Source organism: Thamnophis elegans, chromosome 7, assembly GCF_009769535.1.
Source record: "Thamnophis elegans isolate rThaEle1 chromosome 7, rThaEle1.pri, whole genome shotgun sequence".
Classification (NCBI taxonomy): domain Eukaryota; kingdom Metazoa; phylum Chordata; class Lepidosauria; order Squamata; family Colubridae; genus Thamnophis; species Thamnophis elegans.
In genome coordinates this window covers 22235657-22255066 of record NC_045547.1, presented here as the reverse complement: position 1 = coordinate 22255066, position 19410 = coordinate 22235657, and the positions used below count along the sequence as shown (strand labels likewise).

The 19410-nt window shown below is 40.1% G+C and overlaps 1 protein-coding gene across 2 annotated transcripts in view; it reads right to left on the bottom strand.

Moving 5' to 3' along the window:
- KDM7A (lysine demethylase 7A) overlaps positions 1-19410 on the bottom strand; it is a 58764-nt gene that overhangs the window by 11109 nt on the left and 28245 nt on the right. For both annotated transcript variants that reach the window (XM_032221994.1, XM_032221995.1), the window contains exons 6-17: positions 18577-18763; positions 18156-18318; positions 16912-16999; positions 14723-14829; positions 11183-11274; positions 10986-11075; positions 10338-10544; positions 9372-9496; positions 8576-8718; positions 7711-7808; positions 6186-6334; positions 5853-6058 (exon numbers count right to left, since the gene is read on the bottom strand). In XM_032221994.1, the coding sequence (XP_032077885.1) occupies positions 5853-6058; positions 6186-6334; positions 7711-7808; positions 8576-8718; positions 9372-9496; positions 10338-10544; positions 10986-11075; positions 11183-11274; positions 14723-14829; positions 16912-16999; positions 18156-18318; positions 18577-18763 (1655 nt within the window). The remainder of the gene's footprint in view (positions 1-5852; positions 6059-6185; positions 6335-7710; positions 7809-8575; positions 8719-9371; positions 9497-10337; positions 10545-10985; positions 11076-11182; positions 11275-14722; positions 14830-16911; positions 17000-18155; positions 18319-18576; positions 18764-19410) is intronic.

Sequence of the window (19410 nt, the reverse complement as noted above, 5' to 3'; positions counted from 1 at the left end):
ACCGGCAGAAGGCCTGCCATGTAGCCTCGTAAATACGGGTAGTCGACGGGCGACGGGCCGCTTGAATTGTAGAAATGACTTCGTCCGAATAGTGGAGGGCCGCTAGCATCTCCCGCTCACGTGCCACACGGCTAACTGCAACAGCTGAGGGCCCGGGTGCCGGAGAGCCCCTTGGTGGAGCTGAATCTTGTCGTCCGGAATCCTCCAAGGACGCGAAACGGACAGATGGATGAGGTCTGCGTACCAGGGACGTCTGGGCCACATTGGAGCGACCAGCAGCACTTCCGCCTGTTCTGCCAAGATCTTCTGAATGACCGACGGAAGGATCGGGAGAGGAGGAAAGGCATAAAGAAGGCCGGCCGGCCAACGGCTTCGTAGAGCGTCTACTCCCTCCGCCCCCGGAGTCTGGTATCGGGAGTAAAACCGGGGAAGTTGTGCGTTGTGCGGATGAGCGAACAGATCCACCTCGGGCAGGCCGAAGCGGCGAGAGAGTTCCTGGAAGAGAATGGGGTGGAGCTGCCACTCCCCCTGATCCACAGTCGCTCTGCTCAGCCAGTCCGCCTGAATGTTGGCTTCGCCCGAGATGTGCTCCGCCCGAATCGATGAGAGTCTGGGCTCCGCCCAATGGAACAACCTTTCCGCTTCCAGCATCAGAGCTCTGGACTGCGTTCCCCCTTGGCGGTTGATGTGAGCCTTGGAGGCCACATTGTCGGTCAAGATTAACACATGGCGATGAGATACAATGTCCCGAAACTCCAGGAGAGCTAGACGGATGGCCCGCAACTCCAGCCAGTTTATGCTGTTCGCCAGCTCCTGATCCGACCATCGACCTCGGGCCACCCTGTCCAGGGCATGGGCCCCCCATCCGAATAAGCTGGCGTCCGTTGTAACTTGAACGCGGTCCGGCTCCTTGAATGGACATCCCCGGAGGAGCCTGGACGACATCCACCAATGCAGGGACCGCCTGGCCTTGCCCGGGAGCTGCACCTTGATGTGGGAGTGACTGGTATGCGCTCTTTGGAAGGGCAGCAGGAACCACTGGAGAGGACGCGCATGGAACCTGGCCCAGGGCACCGCGCCGATGCAGGAGATCATCTTCCCTAGCAGTTTGGACAGCGACAGAAGCGGTACTCGGCGATGAGATAGCACATGATGCGCCAGGTGGTATATGCTCTGCCTCCTTTCCGGGGACAGGAAAACCTCGCACGACATCGAGTTGATGGTGGTTCCCAGATGAAGGAGGGACGTGGTTGGGCGCAGATGGCTCTTGGGCAGATTGAGGACAAATCCATGGTTTCGCAATGCGTCCATCGTGACCTGTAGGTCTCGGAGGGCCTGATCTCGAGAGGACGACAGCACCAACACGTCGTCCAAATAACAATTGATGCGTATTGGAATTGAACGAAGAGAGGCTGCCAATACTGCCAGAAGTTTGGTGAACGTGCGCGGGGCCGAGGAGAGGCCGAATGGCAAGGCCCGGTATTGATAATGACGGCCGTTGAAGTGAAACCGCAGGAACTTCCGATGTGCCGGATGAATGGGCACATGGAGGTACGCTTCTTTGATGTCTATGGAAGTCATCATGTCGCCTTGGCGGATGGAAGCCAATATGCTCTTTAGAGAGTGCATTTTGAATTTTTGGTATTTGATATACTGATTGAGCTGTTTCAAATCTAGGATTGCCCTCCATCCCCCGGAGTTCTTTGGTACTAGGAACAAGATGGAATAAAACCCTAGGCCTCCCTGCCCTTTGGGAACTTGTTCTATGGCCCTGATGGTGAGAAGATGAAATATCTCGGTGTCCATAAGGCGCCGCTTTGACGGGCACCTGGGCACAGGGCACCTGATGAACCTTCTCGGGGGGATGGATAGAAATTCTAGCGTGAGACCCAAACTCACTACTTGAAGGGCCCAGGCGGCTGACGTGAGCTCCGCCCATTGGTGGGCGAAGGCCAAGAGACGTCCTCCTATGGGCCCTACCTCCTGCGAGTCAGCGGTATCTGCGAAAGGATCGGTTGCCCGCTCCTCGGAATGACCGTCTACTCTGCGCCTGACTCTGCTGGCGCCCCCTGTCTCTGGCCCCAGCTCGGTCCTGGCCACGATCCTGTGCCTGGGAGAACCCCCTGGTATAGCTGGGGACATAGGGGGCGGAAGTAAACCCCGAGTCCCCAGACCGAAAGGGCTGCCGTCTACTATAAGGCTGTGGTCTTCTGGTCACACGGGCACTTGTGGAGGGAAGCACCTTACGTTTGTCCCGAGTCTCAATGAGAATGGGATCCAGCACTGAACCAAACAAGGCCCCGCCCTTAAAGGGCGTGGATGCTAGACGCCACTTAGATTTGATATCAGCTTGCCAGTGGCGGAGCCAGAGCAAACGGCGAGAAACCACATTGGAAACCACAGCTCGGGATGCAAATTTTGCCGCGCTAAGGGTGGCATCAGCAGAAAACTCTAGGGCCGCTATCAGCTTGGTGACATCCTGATGGAGGCGCAGTTCCTCCGGGTCCAGCCTTTCCTGTAGTTGTCTCAGCCAAACTAAGGAAGTCCTATTAAAGAAAGAAGCTGCAGTAGCTGAGCGCAAGGCCCACGCTGCTGCCTGATGAGTTTTGCGAATGACCGATTCGGCCTTGCGGTCCTCGGCCTTCAATCCTTCCGAAATTTCAGAAGGAATTAACGCCGGTGAAGCAAGAGCAGCGATGGGAGCATCCACTGTGGGAAACTGGAGGAGAGTCTCCAACTCTGGAGAAGATGTGAAAAGCTTCCTATCACCAGACCCAGGGGGCTTAACTGCGGTCGGCTCATCCCACTGCTTTTGGATTAAATCAAGAAAAAGCTTAGGAGATGGAATAAAATCTTGCAGAGCCACCTGCTCAGCAAAGAGCCGCTCGGTGGCATCCAGGCCCACAGCAGCACTTTCTGCAGAAATTGCCTCCCCCATGTGGGCGGTAGTCTTGGCCTTGTACAGCAGGGATTTGAAAAGAGTGTGCCTGAAGAGCCCAGGGGCCGGAGGCTGGTCCACAGGAAAGCCCTCGTCACCAGAGAGTTCCCTATCCTGGATTTCACCTTCCTCCACTAAGGGAGATTGTGCGCTAAACACAGAGTGTAAAGGGGAAGGAGGATCAGTTTGCAGAATGGAAGAATCCCCTTGTACTGCTTGGGGAGCCAGGCCTGAGTAGGCCAGAGTAGGCCTGGAGACCTGGGATCTACGCGCTAATTCCGCATCCACCCCTCTGGAAATAGCCTCTGAGATCATGCTGTAAAAATCAGCAGGAAGGCCCAAATCCTGGCCCTCCAGAGGCCTGAGGCCTGCAGCTGTGGGGGTGAACGTGGCAGAAGGCCCAGCGCGTGGAGGTGAACGAAGAGAAGAACCACTAGCCTCCGAAATAATTGGGGGGGATCGAGGCCCGAAAACCCCTACCTCAGGAATAGGGCCCTGGGGAAGCTGAATATCAGGGGACCAACCCTGCTCAACGACCCTCACCGGAGACACAGGTTGCTGAACCAGAACCGGAGGGGAACAAATGGGAGCCCCAGATGCCTTGGGGGGAACCTTGGCTTTGTCTTTGCGCTTGTGTGACTTATCCCGAACAGTAGATGAGGCTCGAGGCCTGCTAGTAGAGGCCCTGGTCGCGGCCCTACTAGGCCCAGGGCTGGCCCCCCCCTCGCCAGGGGAGCAGGGCTCAGAAACTGGCCCGACAGTACCTTGCACTACCGATTGATCAGCCATGATATGAATCTGAAAGAGCTCAATCAGCGAAACAAAGGAATGCAATTGAAAGCACTCGCCAAGAACGCCACGTGGAAGCAGAGACCAAGAGAAGCGACCTCCTTCCTGAGTCAGCAAACTCGAGTGAGGGAAAAGGGAGGGGCGGAAAGCAGTGCGCAAACTCAAGCGCGCGGAGAAATTCTGCCTTCTCATCCCAGGCATTACTGCGCATGCGTGAAAAACGCTTCCAAATAAGGCAACCGGCATCAAAGGCGCGAAATTCAAAGCAACCGCAGGGGAAATTCCCAAACAGCCGATCCATGTAATCCTCCGGCAGCCGCTCCAGCGAGGGCACAAAGGAGGGAGGCGGGGAGGAGGGGAAGACCCGCTCCGACAAGCCACAGGCTCGGATCTGACCGCGCTCGCAGGCGGGTGCTATCCGGCGTGGAGGGCAGCGCTGGGAGACTCAGCTTCCTTGCGCGCTGAAGTTAAGGGAGGGCAGGCGGAGAACGCCCCACTCCAGCTGTAGCAATCCGATATCCCTTCAAGGGAAATAGCGAGGGAGGAATCGGCTGGCAGAAATCTGCCGCCTTACCTCCAATCCAGCAAGAAATCCACAGTGGAAACCAAGTAAATCCAGCATTAACCTTGAAAAATTAGCAATTAATCAAGAGAGAGTTGAAAATAAGTCTCGTAGGCTTTGGACTGAGTAATAGAACTGAAAGGAAACGGAAGTCCAGTCAGAGGAGGCGTGACTTTGAAATTTGCATACTCAGTCTCAAGGCTAGAAGGCTAAGTTAACCCATGATTGGATTCCCGAAGCAGCACACAGGAGAAAGGGGTGGGTTCTAGCAGGCACTACTGCACATACATGCACAGTGCAATTAAAATTGTTCTGCACATGCGCAGAACTGAAAAACAAGATGGTGGCGCCTATGGCACCACCCGGAAAACCTGTTCAGGGGCAGGTTCCCAGGCCGCCAAACCACTACCAGTTTGGCCTAACCAGTCCAAACCGGTAGAAATCCACCACTGGTCACAAACACAAACACTGAAAAGTCTGATTGCTTCTACCACCGGAAAGGTTTTGTCTGTCTGTCTGTGTACTTCCTGAGTTCTTAAATACTGTACTCAACCAAAGATGATGTCTGTGAAGACTCTTTAAGAGTCAAGGAATGGCTGAATGGAAGAATTCTGAATTAAAAATTCTCCTTCCTGTAAATAAAACTGAAACATTTGCAGAGTATATGATGGTTTGATTTGGACAGACCTATTGATGCTAGGAAATTGTTTAGAAGGATCCTTTTTGCCATAGAAACCAGGTTCTATTCTGAATAATCAATGACTGATTAATTTTCCTCCTGGCCACAGTTGCCACCTGCTTTTTCAACAGAAGCTGTGACTTGTGACTCCAAAAGCACCCTCAAGTTGCGCAGAAGACTCAAATGAGGAAATGCAACCTTCACTGAAGACTAGCAGAAAAATAAGCGAGAACCTCAAGGCCAAAATAAAAAATACCATTTGGTCTTGTAAGGATAGGGTCCGTATCTGTTCTGCCTCCTCTAAAGTCATAGATCTTCCAAATACTGAGTTAGGACTTTAATGGCATCACTCGGTTGGCCTAAGGCAGGGGTCACCAAACTTGGTCACTTTGAGACTTGTGGACTTCAACTCCCAGAATTCCACGAGTCTTAAAGTGGCTAAGTTTGGAGACCCCTGGCCTAAGGTAAAGCTACACAACAGGATATTAATGATATCCTGTTAATGATACTGTTGAAAACCAAAATTGGAATAGGTAAATGACCCCAAATTAGATAATATTATTGGCTTTCAGAAGGTGCTGAATTGTTTCCTTTTTACTTAGAAGTACTGGAGCCTGGTCAAAAGACACAGACTTAGAATGAACAATGTTGAACTCAAGGTTTGAGAACCAGGATGGAATTCTTCTACATATAAATCCACAACTAATTACCTCAAACGTTTGTAGCTAGACTAGAGAAATCTCATTTTGTAAATGGAAACTGTTTTGTTTCTGTTATTTTTAAACAAATGGGAGTTACAAAAACCTTACTGATCCATTGCAAATCACCAGGGTTACAATTTGTCTTCAAGCCACCCTGAAATATTCAGCAACAAGGCAACTTACCATATTCTGGTTTATAACTCTGAGAAGACATTTTATCTTTATGCCTATTTTTGGAATAGCTTCTGTGATCTGGAACAAAGCTTCTTCGGTCAGTGCTATCTGTGGTCTGAGTATGACTTGGTAAACAAGTGGTATAGTGCAATCCTGCCATTGACAGCATGCCCTGAATAGCTTCTTCCTCCATACTTGTCGAGGTAGGACATTCCCTAAAAATGGAAAAAGCAGAAGTACAGCTATATACGTATGCGTTTGTGTGTGTTCCTGTTCAATGTCATTTTGTTCAAATTATCTCTGATAATTTCTGTACTATATATCTCCTATACAATTACTCACATTTTATTTGCATTTTCATTTCTAGATGGCTTCTCTGTGATTTGAAACAGGTCCTGTGTTACTTGATTTTCCTCTTTAAAATTTGAAGTTACTTCGTGTTTTTCATCATCTCCTGAGCTTTCTGATTCCTCTAGGGAGGAGTCCTTTCGCTGGAGGAAGAGAAAATTATTTAGGCATTCCACTGATTTAATATAATCAGTGATTTAAACTGTAGTTGAGTCATCAGAAAGATAAGTAATAGAGGTGGGTTTTTTTCCTTTCAAATAACACTGTAGTGAATGTGAATAGATTGCTGAAATGCCTTAGTGCGAAGTCCTAGCTTTAACACTGTTATTTAGAACAACCCATTCAAGAGTATTCTGCAATTTAAGAATCTTCTTGAACTAATTATTCTTGATCAAATAGGTGACAGCTGTAGCCTAGAGGCTCTTTTCCCAGCTTCATTTGGTATACCAGTTCTGCTCTTTCTTGGATCAGAAGACCCTTAGGACAATTGTGGCTTGATTACTGCAATACACTCTATGTGAAGCTGCCCTTGAAATTAACTCAAAAGTTCCAATAGGTCCAGATTCAATAGCATGAACAGGCATGACTCTTGTGACACATATTTTTAGATTGCACTGGTTGCTGCCTCTACGAGTCAAGGTAGGATCACAGGTACCAATCCTACATATAGGACATATAAAGCCCTACATGGCACAGGGTCAGGTTATTTGTGGGACCACCTATTTTCTATAGTTTTTGCCTTGCCAGTTGGTGCTGATAGGCTAAACATGCTCCAGACCTGTTCAGTTAATTAGTGCTGTTTATCAGGATCCAAGAAGCATGCCTTCTGTCACAGCATTTACCCTCTGCAATGAGATCTCTGAAATCCATATGGCTTTCACTTCATTAGTATTTCATATGGTCTTGAAAAACTCCTCCCAAGTCTTGAGTTAAGATGGCTGGATTCCTTTGTTAGATGTATTTTTGCCTATGTTTTTACAGTAAGAGACTGAATAGCATTTTATTTTATATTTTTATTGCTTGATATTGTAAGATATTTAGTCAATTTGGAGTTGGGAAGCCCTAAATTTAAATAAATGAATATAAAGGTCAAGTATGATAGAAAATAAAATAAAAATATCCCCATATACATGAGTAATCCATACTGAATAACAATTGGGGGTGGAACAACTTGCATTTGGAGTGAATGGACTTAATTAAAGAGAGTATCCACCCACTACAGACCCTCAATTGTTATTCAATATGGATTAGTCATATTTTAAATCATGGTCATATGTTATGATCAGCCAAGAATCAAGAACATTGAACAGGAAGGCAACCATTTACAGTAAAAAGAAAAAAGCAGGAGCTTAGGCTCAGGGGAAAAAAACAAGGATTATTTTGTAAAACTCCTAATATTGCATATATTGTATTCAGTCTAACTCACTCTTCTTTTAGCTAATCTTCATTTTTTTAGTCAAACACAGAAGTTGTCTTCACTATTTTTTCCGTACTTCATTTGAAACTAAATATTCTTTACCTGGTTAGTGCAATCAGGTTCAGATTCTTCTGAATCAGAAATATCAGAATACTCTGAGCTGCCATTCCTGAGTTCTGATTTCACACTTTCAAAAAACACTGGAAACAAAAAGAGGGACATTAGATTTTTCATACATATACATTATCTTTTATTTTCTTTTTCTGCCAATCTGTTCATCCCACAACAGTTCATTGCTTAAAAGCGAATAAAATTTGGTATCAGAGCACTAATAAACTGCAGTGCTTAAAATTCTTTTCTAATTTTCTCTCTTGCCCCATTCCCATAAATTCAAACTCACATCCATTTCCCTACATGTGAATGAATTCACACATCCATATGAGATAGTATTTAGAAACACCATCTCTGCCTAGATTTAGGTAGAATGTAAAAATCTTAACTTTTGCTTATGTCCTAATGGATTTTAAACTCTACAGATTTTTGGTTTTCACTGGTAGTACCCATTTTAGAACTAAAATTGTGAGAATATTAAAATGTTTTGAAATCATAAATAATCTAAATATAAAAATTCAAAATAGATCCTTTAAAACCTTTGCAGCATTTAATATTGTATATTTCTAATAATTATATGGACAGAGTCTTGCTCAGCATATGTAAAAAAAAGGATGTCAGATATAACAAAATCAATGTTTCTCTATTTAGTATATGAAATAATTAACGTTCCCCTGTTTAATATGCAAAAAAAGTACTAAAATTTTATCCCTCCTTCTTTTGTGGCATTGTCAATGGCAGTGAAGCTAGCCTGATTATAAAATCACATCCATTAATAATGTATATAGCAACTGGATATATAAAAATAAAGGAAGAAAAAGTATGAATTACTAATTCAAGAAAAAAAAAGACATACTGTTCAGTGGTTTCTGTGTATCCGCATGGCCATCTGCCTCCTGGGACTTCAGCTCTTCTGTCTTAATAGTTCTTTTCTTCTCATCCTCATCTTCACTGTCTGCTGTGTATAGACTTGGATCTCTGAAGGGTTTGCGTTCATCTCTGTCACAAAATAATTGGTTATAAAAGATATCCATTGGAGTTTTCCCTTTATTATTTTCTCATCTTTTAAAAGAGTGATATCTAATGTTCATTATACATACTAAAAACTCTAAATTAAAAATCAGTTTAAATATTTTTCTCCTTTATAAAGTCATACTGTGTTTTTACTGATGAATTTCTGAAGAGAATGCAGAATTGTTAGGGGTTTTTTCCTTTGATAAAAGGTTGATTTAAGTCCTTTTAAACCACTTTAAAGCACTACCCTATCAGTAGCATTAGTATTCACACTTGATATACTGAGTAGCTACCAGAGTCTTTACTTATCTCTTCTTTGAACCAATATTTTTTTTTGAACACAGCAGTCCATATAGCAAAAACTAGCTGGATTTAGCTTCCCTTTTATAACCAAATCTGCACAGTACTTCCTAGAGTGTTATTGATTCCATGCCAAAGTTCATTAAAAGAAAATCAGGATCCCCCACAAACCTGAATATGGCCTTACAAGTTAACAGTACATATCCTGTCCCAAATTCTTTCCTTTTAAAAAGTTACATATAACTATATCCAGTACTCCGCCTCAATCCATCAATTGAAAAGCGAACAGAATTAGCAAAATTCAACAAAACACAATTCATGTAACATTTGTTTGTTACCTAATTATTCTTCCATTTGACAGCAAAAGCCGTAAATCATTGTCTTTTGTTCTCCATTCTGGAACAGTGGAAGATGGTTGAAGTGGCTTGTTAAATCTTTCATTCAATTTATAATTTGCTGTGTCCTAAAGCAAGAAACAAAACAAGATTCCATTTTAAAAAGCTCTGTGTAATCCACATTAGTGGTGATGCAAAGTTTGTCTATAAGCAAAAGAAGAAGTAATGCATTATTAATAATAACCATAACATAGGTTTATATGTACAAATGATCATGCCCAAATAGGAAATTATTAAATTCTGTACTTCATAATATCTGATCCTACTTCTATTCTCTGGATTAATGAGGCTTAGCACAAATAATTATACATATTGCATCAACATGTCAAGAAGGATATTGAATAGGTTGAGATAAGACTAATATGCTCAAGTGGAGGTTGCTGGCAGATGGCGTATTGCTGTGCGAATGTGGAGAAACGCAGAGTCCAACCCATTTGTTGATCTGTCGAATGAATGCACCAAAAGTGATTTGTTTCTGGCCAATCATAAAGCTAAAAAGGCACCCTCATTTTGGCACTTTACTTTGATATGGACACGAAATAAAGAAATAAAACATGTCAAGAAAGTAGCCAACACAAGTACAGCTGGAATTGATGACCTCTAGCATTATTGCAAAACTTGATCTAGATATCAGAGTCTTTCATTATTTTCTTGGCATCCAAATGGTAAGCAATATAAAACAGCAATGGTATACTGTGGTATCAGATTGACAGAGATGGGGCTGGAAACTTATAACATAATCTTTAACACTAAACTCTTATATTTCATTTAATCTACATTTGCTACATTATTTGGTCTGATGTATTATGTAAGCACACAATTTTTAAACAGCAATAAATTACAATCATATCATAATATTTTGTACCCAGCCTTTTTGTATTTTATTTCATTCTAACTTGTAATACTTGCCTCTTCCCATGGGCACATTTCTAATCTCTTAAGAACTTCCCTCGTGTGGAGCTCCAGAATGTCCAGATTAGAAGGTGTTTTGATAGACTGATCTCGTAGCTTCCTTGCTCTTCTTCTGGAATGATGAATGGAGGCCAATTCACTTGATGAGTGTGAAACTTGACACACACCAGTTCCCTGAGTTTTTGTTGGTTTGTTGTTATCTTCCTTTAAGTAAAATAAAACCATTTAGAACAGATCATTTTTACAATTTCACATTCAGATAACAATGTACCAAGATAAGAAGGGAAAGATATTGGAAAGGGCTATTCCTTCCTTTTCTTTCACTGTAACAATGGACAATCATTCCAGCAACAGTGAGAGGAAGGGCAAGATACAATTGTGGAGCCCTTGAAAATCCAGAGGAAACTTTTATCTCATCCCAAATGCAGCCTCTGGATGCCAAAAGGATATCCCTACTTTAATGTGTCTTCTTGTAAAACAGCATTTTTGAGACTGTATGCAGTATGAAATAATAGAAAATTTAACAATCCAGCTCATTAAACTAATTTCCATTTGATTAAAACCATTATTCAATCCCACCCTAATTGTTTCCCTATAAAATGATGCAAATTACCACCATCACAATTAAATGTCTTTTATTCATACCTCTACAGATCGAATTACTTTAGAAAGTTGCTTAATTAGCTGTCCAGGCCTAATATTGTCTGGAATTTCAAAGGCATGTTCTGTTACAAGCTGTAAGCAAAATAAAAGAAAATCAGCTATATTCTAAATATAAATAAAAAATGCTACTGCATTATGAAAAGTAAAAATGCTACTGCATTTTTGAAAATAAAACTTACATCTTTTTTCATCCATAGCTTTAAAGCAGTAAGTAAAGCTTTCACTCCTTGTATTAAGAATGTTTGGGGCTGAAAACCATCTTCTTTAAGCTCTAGAAATGAGAATTTAAGATTAGGTTAATATTATTTCAGTAATGTTCCATCAAGCAGTATCTACTGTATCTCAGCCTTTGGTAAAATCTGACCAAAAGATTTAAAATTATTATGAAAATAAAATGAGACTTTTGCACCAATGCAGGTTAATCAAACATGGAGTAAAACCAGAAATGTACTGGTTTTACCTTCAAACTACAGAGGAAGGACAGAGTTCTTATTGCAAACAGATGAAGATTATTTAAATATGACGCATCAACGGTTATCTTAAAAACTGATTAGCAATTCCTTTTCTTATCAATTGCTTTAAATGGGATATTCTGGAACTGCATACCACAGAAGTTCGGTACCTTCTGTGAAATGTTCATATTATATATAGCCATTAAATGTTAATCCCAGTTTCCATATAATGAGAAAGTGATGCACTGCTTGCATACACAGTGTTAAATGACTGTGTTGTTACAATTATACCTGCTATTTATTATTATAGCCTAAACAGAATTCCTGACTTGTTTTCTTATCAACACAGATTAAAAATAAACAATAACAAATCAGCACATTTTGCAAGAGCTAGCATTGGAAAAATTAGGCAATGAAAGATTCTTTAAAAACCTACATAATAGCTTAGTATTCTATATATAAATGTTCTAATTTGCCATTAATTCAAAACTGTCATAAGGAGAAAAGTTGATAACTGTTTTACTTTAATAACTCAAACAATAGTGAAGGGTTACTTGTGGCCCCTTAAAATGAAAAACCTATTAAACCATAACTGCATGTACAGTTCTATCTGCATCGCATACAATATGTAGTCCATATAAAAGCTTATGCAAATTGGTTAATATAGCATAAAATTCTGTTTTTTATGCAACAAATAAGTTAGCTCTCCAGAAATTACAGCAATGAGGAAATACAGATGTTCCATTTCATTAGTTAGATAACGCTACTGATGTGAATGAGCCCCTATTCTCAGTAGATTCCAGTTCTTTGGCACAGGGTGACAGAAAGGACATAGGACCAATTTGTTTCACCTGCAAATGAAAATGCTTCTCAATTTGGTTTTTAAATTGAACTTAAACTGGGCATGGCTGCCTGGTTCAGATTCATTGTTTAGAAATTTGCATGCTCACAAGAGTATCTCTTCCATATCATAGTACTAAACAATTTTGGTTTAGAAGTAAATTTGACACAAGACTTCCTATTATTCTTCCTTTTTTATGATCAATTTATTTTGTTTTTATCCACACTGCTGCTATCTTGATATTTACCCTGGTGAAACAAACCAGGTATCTGAAGTTTTCCTTACTTTGAATTTGAATTCAACTTGAATTTGTGATAAATACATTTACTATTTGAACTATATTATTATTGTTGTTGTTGTTGATAATTGATAATGCCAGATAATTCTGAATATAGTTAACTATCAGAACCTTCCCAAGGATCTAGGTATGCTTTGTAGTGATCGTTTTCATTCAGATCTTATTTCCATAGGGCATCTTGATTCCTTACGTTTTCACTATTTTTTCTGTTTGACATTGTGCCTGCCACATTTTGTCCAGTCGAAATTCCACTGCAATATCTTGACTGTTTATTATGGACAGTGTTGAGCAGAAATGTTACTTCAGATGATGTTTTACCATACAGCTTCAGGTTGTCCATGTAACAGAGATGGATAACCTGGCAGATGTTTTTGATGTCTGATAGCCATGGCCTAAGTTATTCAGTATTGTTGGCAGAGTAATCAGTGCGATGACAAACAGTAGTGGTGATAGTGAGTCTCCTTGGAAGATTCCTCTCTTGATATTAACCTCTCCCAGTCATCGCTATTGACCAGGAACCCTGTTTTCTGTTGTGCTATCAATCCTTGTACAAATCTTCTGATGTTTCTACTGACTCCTTCAAGGCATTTGATTATCCAATCATATGGCAGGGATTGAATGCCTTCTTTAATCAATCTATGCTACATTCAAGTTGGTCTTTCTTCTCTTACAGTTTTCCAGATCATCTTGTCAATTAGAAATTGACTTTTTGCTCCTCTACTGTTTGGACACTTTCAATTCTTCTACTTCTTTAATTAGAAAGCTCTGTTCTTTCTTAAGTAGAGGAGAGGGTACCTGGTTTGGAATGAAAACAATTAAATAGTTATCCTGGGTTCCTCTACAGCCAATTCGTCCTGGTTTGCCTCTACAATCTAAGCTGCTCCTTAAAGGCTTTCTTTGTCCTTGGTAGACCTTTGCAATTCTTACATTCTGCTTCCATGGATACTTTATTTTGTATTATAAATCAAATGTTGATTTGCTAGCCTCTGCTCTGTTATTTCTGATTCTGGATATTGCTCTTTCCAGAACTGGTGCATTCATTTCAAGTATTTTCTTCTTGTTGGGCTTGATCCATAACAACAGATTATTATTTCTTTGTATTCTATCTCAGTATGTTGGTGATAGGTAAACATCTTTCCTTCTAATAGTCCTGCAGCAGCTGGCCCTAGTTGCTTAGTCAACAGCCTTGAGTTCTGTAACCTATCCAAATGTTCAGGAACTCAAACACCTAGTGCAGTCCTTGTTTACCTAAGTGATAACTGGAGCTAGTATGAGTTTCTGTAAATTACATCTCACAATATTATTTATGGGAGAGACACTCTTTGTCTGACAAGAGACCTGTCCAGAATAGCTGAACCTCTGGCATAGCTTTCATCTTCATCAGTGCACACAAGCCCCACAACCATGCCAAGTTTTATTATTATTATTATTATCATCAACATGGAAAGGCCAAAGAGATTGACTAGAACTCTAAATCATGCATGGGCAATCCTGCAGCTATGGGAAGCCATCTGTGCAGCCATCTGTGCCAGCACTATGGGTGTACAAATCACTAAAATTGTGCATAGTAGGATAATCTGCAGGGATAGCTATTCCATAGAGTATCTTCCCTGTGAATCATGTGCTAGCCAAACTGTTACCTGGCAAGCTTGCGGATCAGGATTTACATCGTAATAACAGCATAATCAATCCTTCCAGAAAGAGAATGGTGTAGAAGAGGTGAAAATGAGTAGGCACTTAAGAAAAAATAGTGGGAATTAAGCAGCAGTCAGTTTAGACTGGGAAAAAAATTTATTTTCATATCCATAAAACTGTACTCGGCATCATTATCTGAAGACACATCCCAGAGGGGGGGGAAATGCATTTACTTCCTTTGTCAAAGCCTTTGAATAAAAGTGCAAAGGATGATATATGAAGATTTGCTACTATTTGTTAAAGTGAAAACATTTAAATTAATATAGCTTGCATAATACTTTAAGATTGAATAAATTGGCTACCCTGATTTTTCTTAATTGCAAAGTATAAATAACTTGCTTCTCTGACTATGATGTGCTCACAGACCCACTAAATCATTCTAAAAAAAAGCCTTCTCTCAAATCCTTCTTAAAATATTAAATTAGTTAGTTACCTTTCAAAGTTTCCATTAAGTTTTTGGCCACAAACCAACAGATGGCTTCAAAGAAAGGAAATTTGAAAAGATCTGGAGTTTTTAGTCTTTTCTCCATTTCATAACACCTAAATAAACAGAAGGATTATTTTATATAAATATGCAATCACTTCAATTTGTTCATGATGTGTAGCAAAATAAAATATTCCCTAACAACAAAAATTCATTAAAATACCTAGTGGAGTGTAGTAAAGCCTACTTGACAAGTTTTTCATAAATTCTAGGATTAAGACTTCCATCCACTGCATTCAGATATATGAATATGTTTTTATAAATTCCATGAATTCAACCATTAAGGGACAGATGTTTATTATTAGAAGTAGTTCTTGCCTGTTGACCAATGATTTAATGACTGTTCACAGTCACAATAGCCCCGGAAGTGCTTTACTGCCCATAAAGCATTTCTAGACAATTTAGAACATTATGCCGCCTCCCACAATCACAAGATTATTTGTGGTGTTTGGAAACCTGTTCACATTTATGACTTATTGACTACTGTAAGTGCTTTGAAATCATAGGATCATCATATGCTATCTTCTCTGCCAGCTTTCCCAGAAAGTCAACGGGGATGTTGGCAGGGAAGATTGCAAGTAAAGTGGACATTCCACTCCATTTTCCCAGTAGAGGATTTCCCTTCTTATCCATGTAGGGAGGGAAATCATCCCGCATGGAGGAATGGATCAGAATGCTGGCATTTGCTAATATTTTCCCGACCCCTCTGGAAGTATTCTGAAATGGTTCATAGGAGAGTCGAAAACACTAGCAAACACCAGTGTTCTCATTATTCCTCCTGGGGAGGACGGAGCAGAAAGAGGGCCTGAGTCCTTCCAAGGACTTGGCTTAGAAGTCCAAGTCCTCTCTCTGCCCCATGATGCCCAGGAGGTCCAGGCCCTCTCCCCAACAGCCAGTTTAACAACTGGAAGGATTTGGATTGTGGTTGTTGGGTGAAGTGATCATGTGACATATCACTTAAGGACCACTTCACTCAACAACCAAGGTTCTAGGGCCAATTTTAGTCATACATGAAGGACTATCTTTAGTCATAAGTGGAGAACTATCAATAACTTAAATAATATTTTCAGTAATTCTAGTTTATTGTTTATTATTATTTAGTTATATGAGAACATGACAGAAAAGATGTAATATACACATAGGCCACGTAATTATATATAAATTTCTATAGGGGTATGGTATTTTCCTCCTAACTGGATGTCCAATTCAGGTGGTTGCCTCTGGCGTTGCTTTGTGCAGGTCTTGTAGAGAACCAGAGAATGCATGTCATGGGCAATCTTGCCCAATATGTTTAATAGTTCACATATCAGCACCACAATCACAACAAGAGGTATCTTTCCATCCCTATTGATACTGGGCAGAGGCACTTCTTCCAGTATCCCACCTAATTCTATTCAATTTCGACCTGACAGAACGAGCAGGTCAAAACTAGCTGTTTTAGTAGAGGGATGACTAATCATCAGGCCACAAGAAGATACCTTGGACCATTCCTCTCTCCATTCATTTTCAGGCTTAAGCTGATTAGATGTTAAATGAATAGCTGTTTTCCATACTCGGCTATGGGATTTCAATCTTGTGATGGGCTGTGCACTGCCCTGGTGAATAGGGAGGGCCTTGTTGTTCAGCATCCTTGACCATAGCCGAATGAGAGCTTGTTGTCTTCTAAAGTGGGGAGGTATGATATTGCTAAGTATTGGTAATGAACGCACAGGAGTGGGATGCAATGTACCAGAGATAATATGCATTGTCTTGTGGAGTTGGACATCAATTATTTGGGTGTGGGCACTGTTAAGCCACATGTTGGCATCATATTTAGTTGTGGAATAAATCAAAGCCAAGGCTGTTGTTTGTAGGGTGTTAGCATCAGCACCCCAGGATATTCTAGCCTTCAATTAACTTTAATTAAAATATACATATTCATCTTTCATACCTGTTTAACCAATTTCTATTTTAATGTAATTCAGAACACTCCATTCATATGGAGCTCATCAAATAATGATAATCCTTCTGTTCTTTGCAAAATATCAGCAAAATATATTTATAAAACCAGAAAATGACTTAACCTCAATATAACAAAGGCATGTGTTTACATTTGTAGAAGCAAATAGTTGGATAAAAGAGGAAATTCCAAGTCTAACCTGAGCTGCATGCCAATATTGAGGTTGTGCAAGAAGTTTCCTCCAAAAGCCATACAGTCCTGAGAAGTGAGTACAGCATGAATCCATCCTGAAACAAAAAGTTAAGCCTATATATAAACAATATTTTGTTCCCAAAAGCACAACAGAGGCAAGTTATTTTAACAACCCACACATTGTTCAAATCAAAGTTTTACCATTGTATTACTGTTATTGGACTATCAACATATTAGTATCTTTCAGTTGTGCAGTACTGGTCAGCTGTCTCAAAAGCATAACCAAAAATCTCTAAAATCAAATCTGTTTCATCTAATGGTTAAGGCACCAGGCTAGAAAGTGGTAGACTGTGAATTCAAGTGCTGTCTTAGTCATGAAAACCAGCTGTTGACTTTGGGCCAGTCACACTCTCTTACAGACAAACCGAAAGTGACTTCTGATTTTGCTCATAGGGACGTTTTTTGCCCTCCAGAGTCTTCAGGGAAGCCTCCTGAAAGCGCCAGAGGGCAAAAAACGGCCTTACAGAGAAACCAGTTCCTGAACTTCCAGATTGCCTGTAGGGCCGTTTTTCACCCTCCGGAGGCTTCAGCGAAGATCCTAAAGCCTCCGGAGGGCCTGGGGGGCTGCTTTTGCCCTCCCCAGGCTCCTAGAAAGCCTCTGGAGCCTGGGGAGGATGAAAAAAGCACACCAAAAGCAGAGGGGGCGCATAGCATTATGGGTGTGACATGCCCGCACACGATTCCCCCTGCGCTCCCCACACTTTTGGCACACGACCTAAAAAAGTTTAGCCATCACTGCCCTATCATATTATCAATGATTATACTAACTTGAAGAAATAATAATTCTACCTATGATATTTGAAAAATTAAATGAATAAATATATTTTTGAAAAAAAATATTTCATTTATTTATGAAACTTATATACCACCTATCTCACCAAAGGTCACATTACAATAAATATAATTTCTATATACATTAATAGAGCATGGGGTAAACAAATAGCAGTGTTGAAATTCTGCCATAGGTTTGAATACACAATTATTGAAAATATGGTAGGAAATGTACAATATACAAATAGATAATTATTTAGCTATCTTCTAACTCTTTTTCAAATTCTTTACCTATCTCAGCTTCTATCTCCATCTTCTAAATTTAAACCTAATTGCTAAATTGAATTAAAAATTCTCTGAACATTAGTTACCAAGCTCCAATACATCAATATGTTAAATGACAGAGAAATAACTTTTTACCTGTTGGAACAAACAAGGTATGTCCTTGCTTCACAACACATTTATAACATTTATCAACTTTATCTCCAAAATACACTTCACTCTGGGTAACAGATGAACTCCAGGATTCATAAATTGCCAGATTATCATTAGTAGGTTTGATCAAGTAGAAAATCTTTTCACCCTATGTATAGAAGACATTTCATTACATGCTGCACATCTTTGACAATTTTGCATTACCACCATTAATATCACATAGGACTACAACATAATGAAAGTATAGAATTTTATTGCTATTTAAACGGAAATTATTGGAGTTAGAAAAATTCTCAAATCTAACCAGTTGGTTAGACAAAATCAGAAATCTATGCAATTTACATTCAATTTTTTTTTAAAATGAATATAGTACATTTGCATATTAAAGAAATTAAAGTTTTCTTACCCAAAGAACATGATACCAAACAGAAGTGCCCCCAAAATCAATATGAAAATCTGTGTAACTATCTTGAACTCCCATTAAGCAGTACTTCTGAACAAAAGGCTTAGGGAAGACCGAGTCATCTGGCCAGTAATTTTCAACCCATGAAAGTTTTCTGGCAATTTCAGGAACTTCCACTAATTCAGACATCCTTTAAAATTCAAAACAGGAAATGCAATTTGAACAAGAATATGATTAAGGACTTTCTTAATATATGCAAATATGAAAAATCTTTCCTCTCTAGTAATATTTTGATCCATACTGCTATTTAGATTGAACAGTTAACACCAAAAATAGATAATGAGTCCATTATATAACGTATTTAATTATGTTACACATTCTTTGAAGTGGAACTTATATGGACTATAATGAGATTTGAATGAAGAAAAAATAGAATGAAAGTTTTCATCTAAATCCAAATTTTATATATTACCTGTGTATGTGTATGTTTATGTGTATATGTATATGTATATGTATGTATGTATATATATATATATATATATATATATATATATATATGTATGTATGTATGTATGTATGTATGTATGTATGTATGTATGTATATATATATATGTATGTATATATGTATGTATCTCAACACAATATAATGGTTATATAGCAAAATTAATGGTCCCTTATTTCAAATTAGAACTGTTTTTCTTAGTGGTCAAAATGTTCAAGAGAGTTAATTTAATCAAGTATTTTTGCATATTTTAAATAACTGATTCATAAAAATATGGTTATGACTATAGGTGTGTTCGTGTACGTAGTTTCAAATTGAGAAGATCACTACCTTAT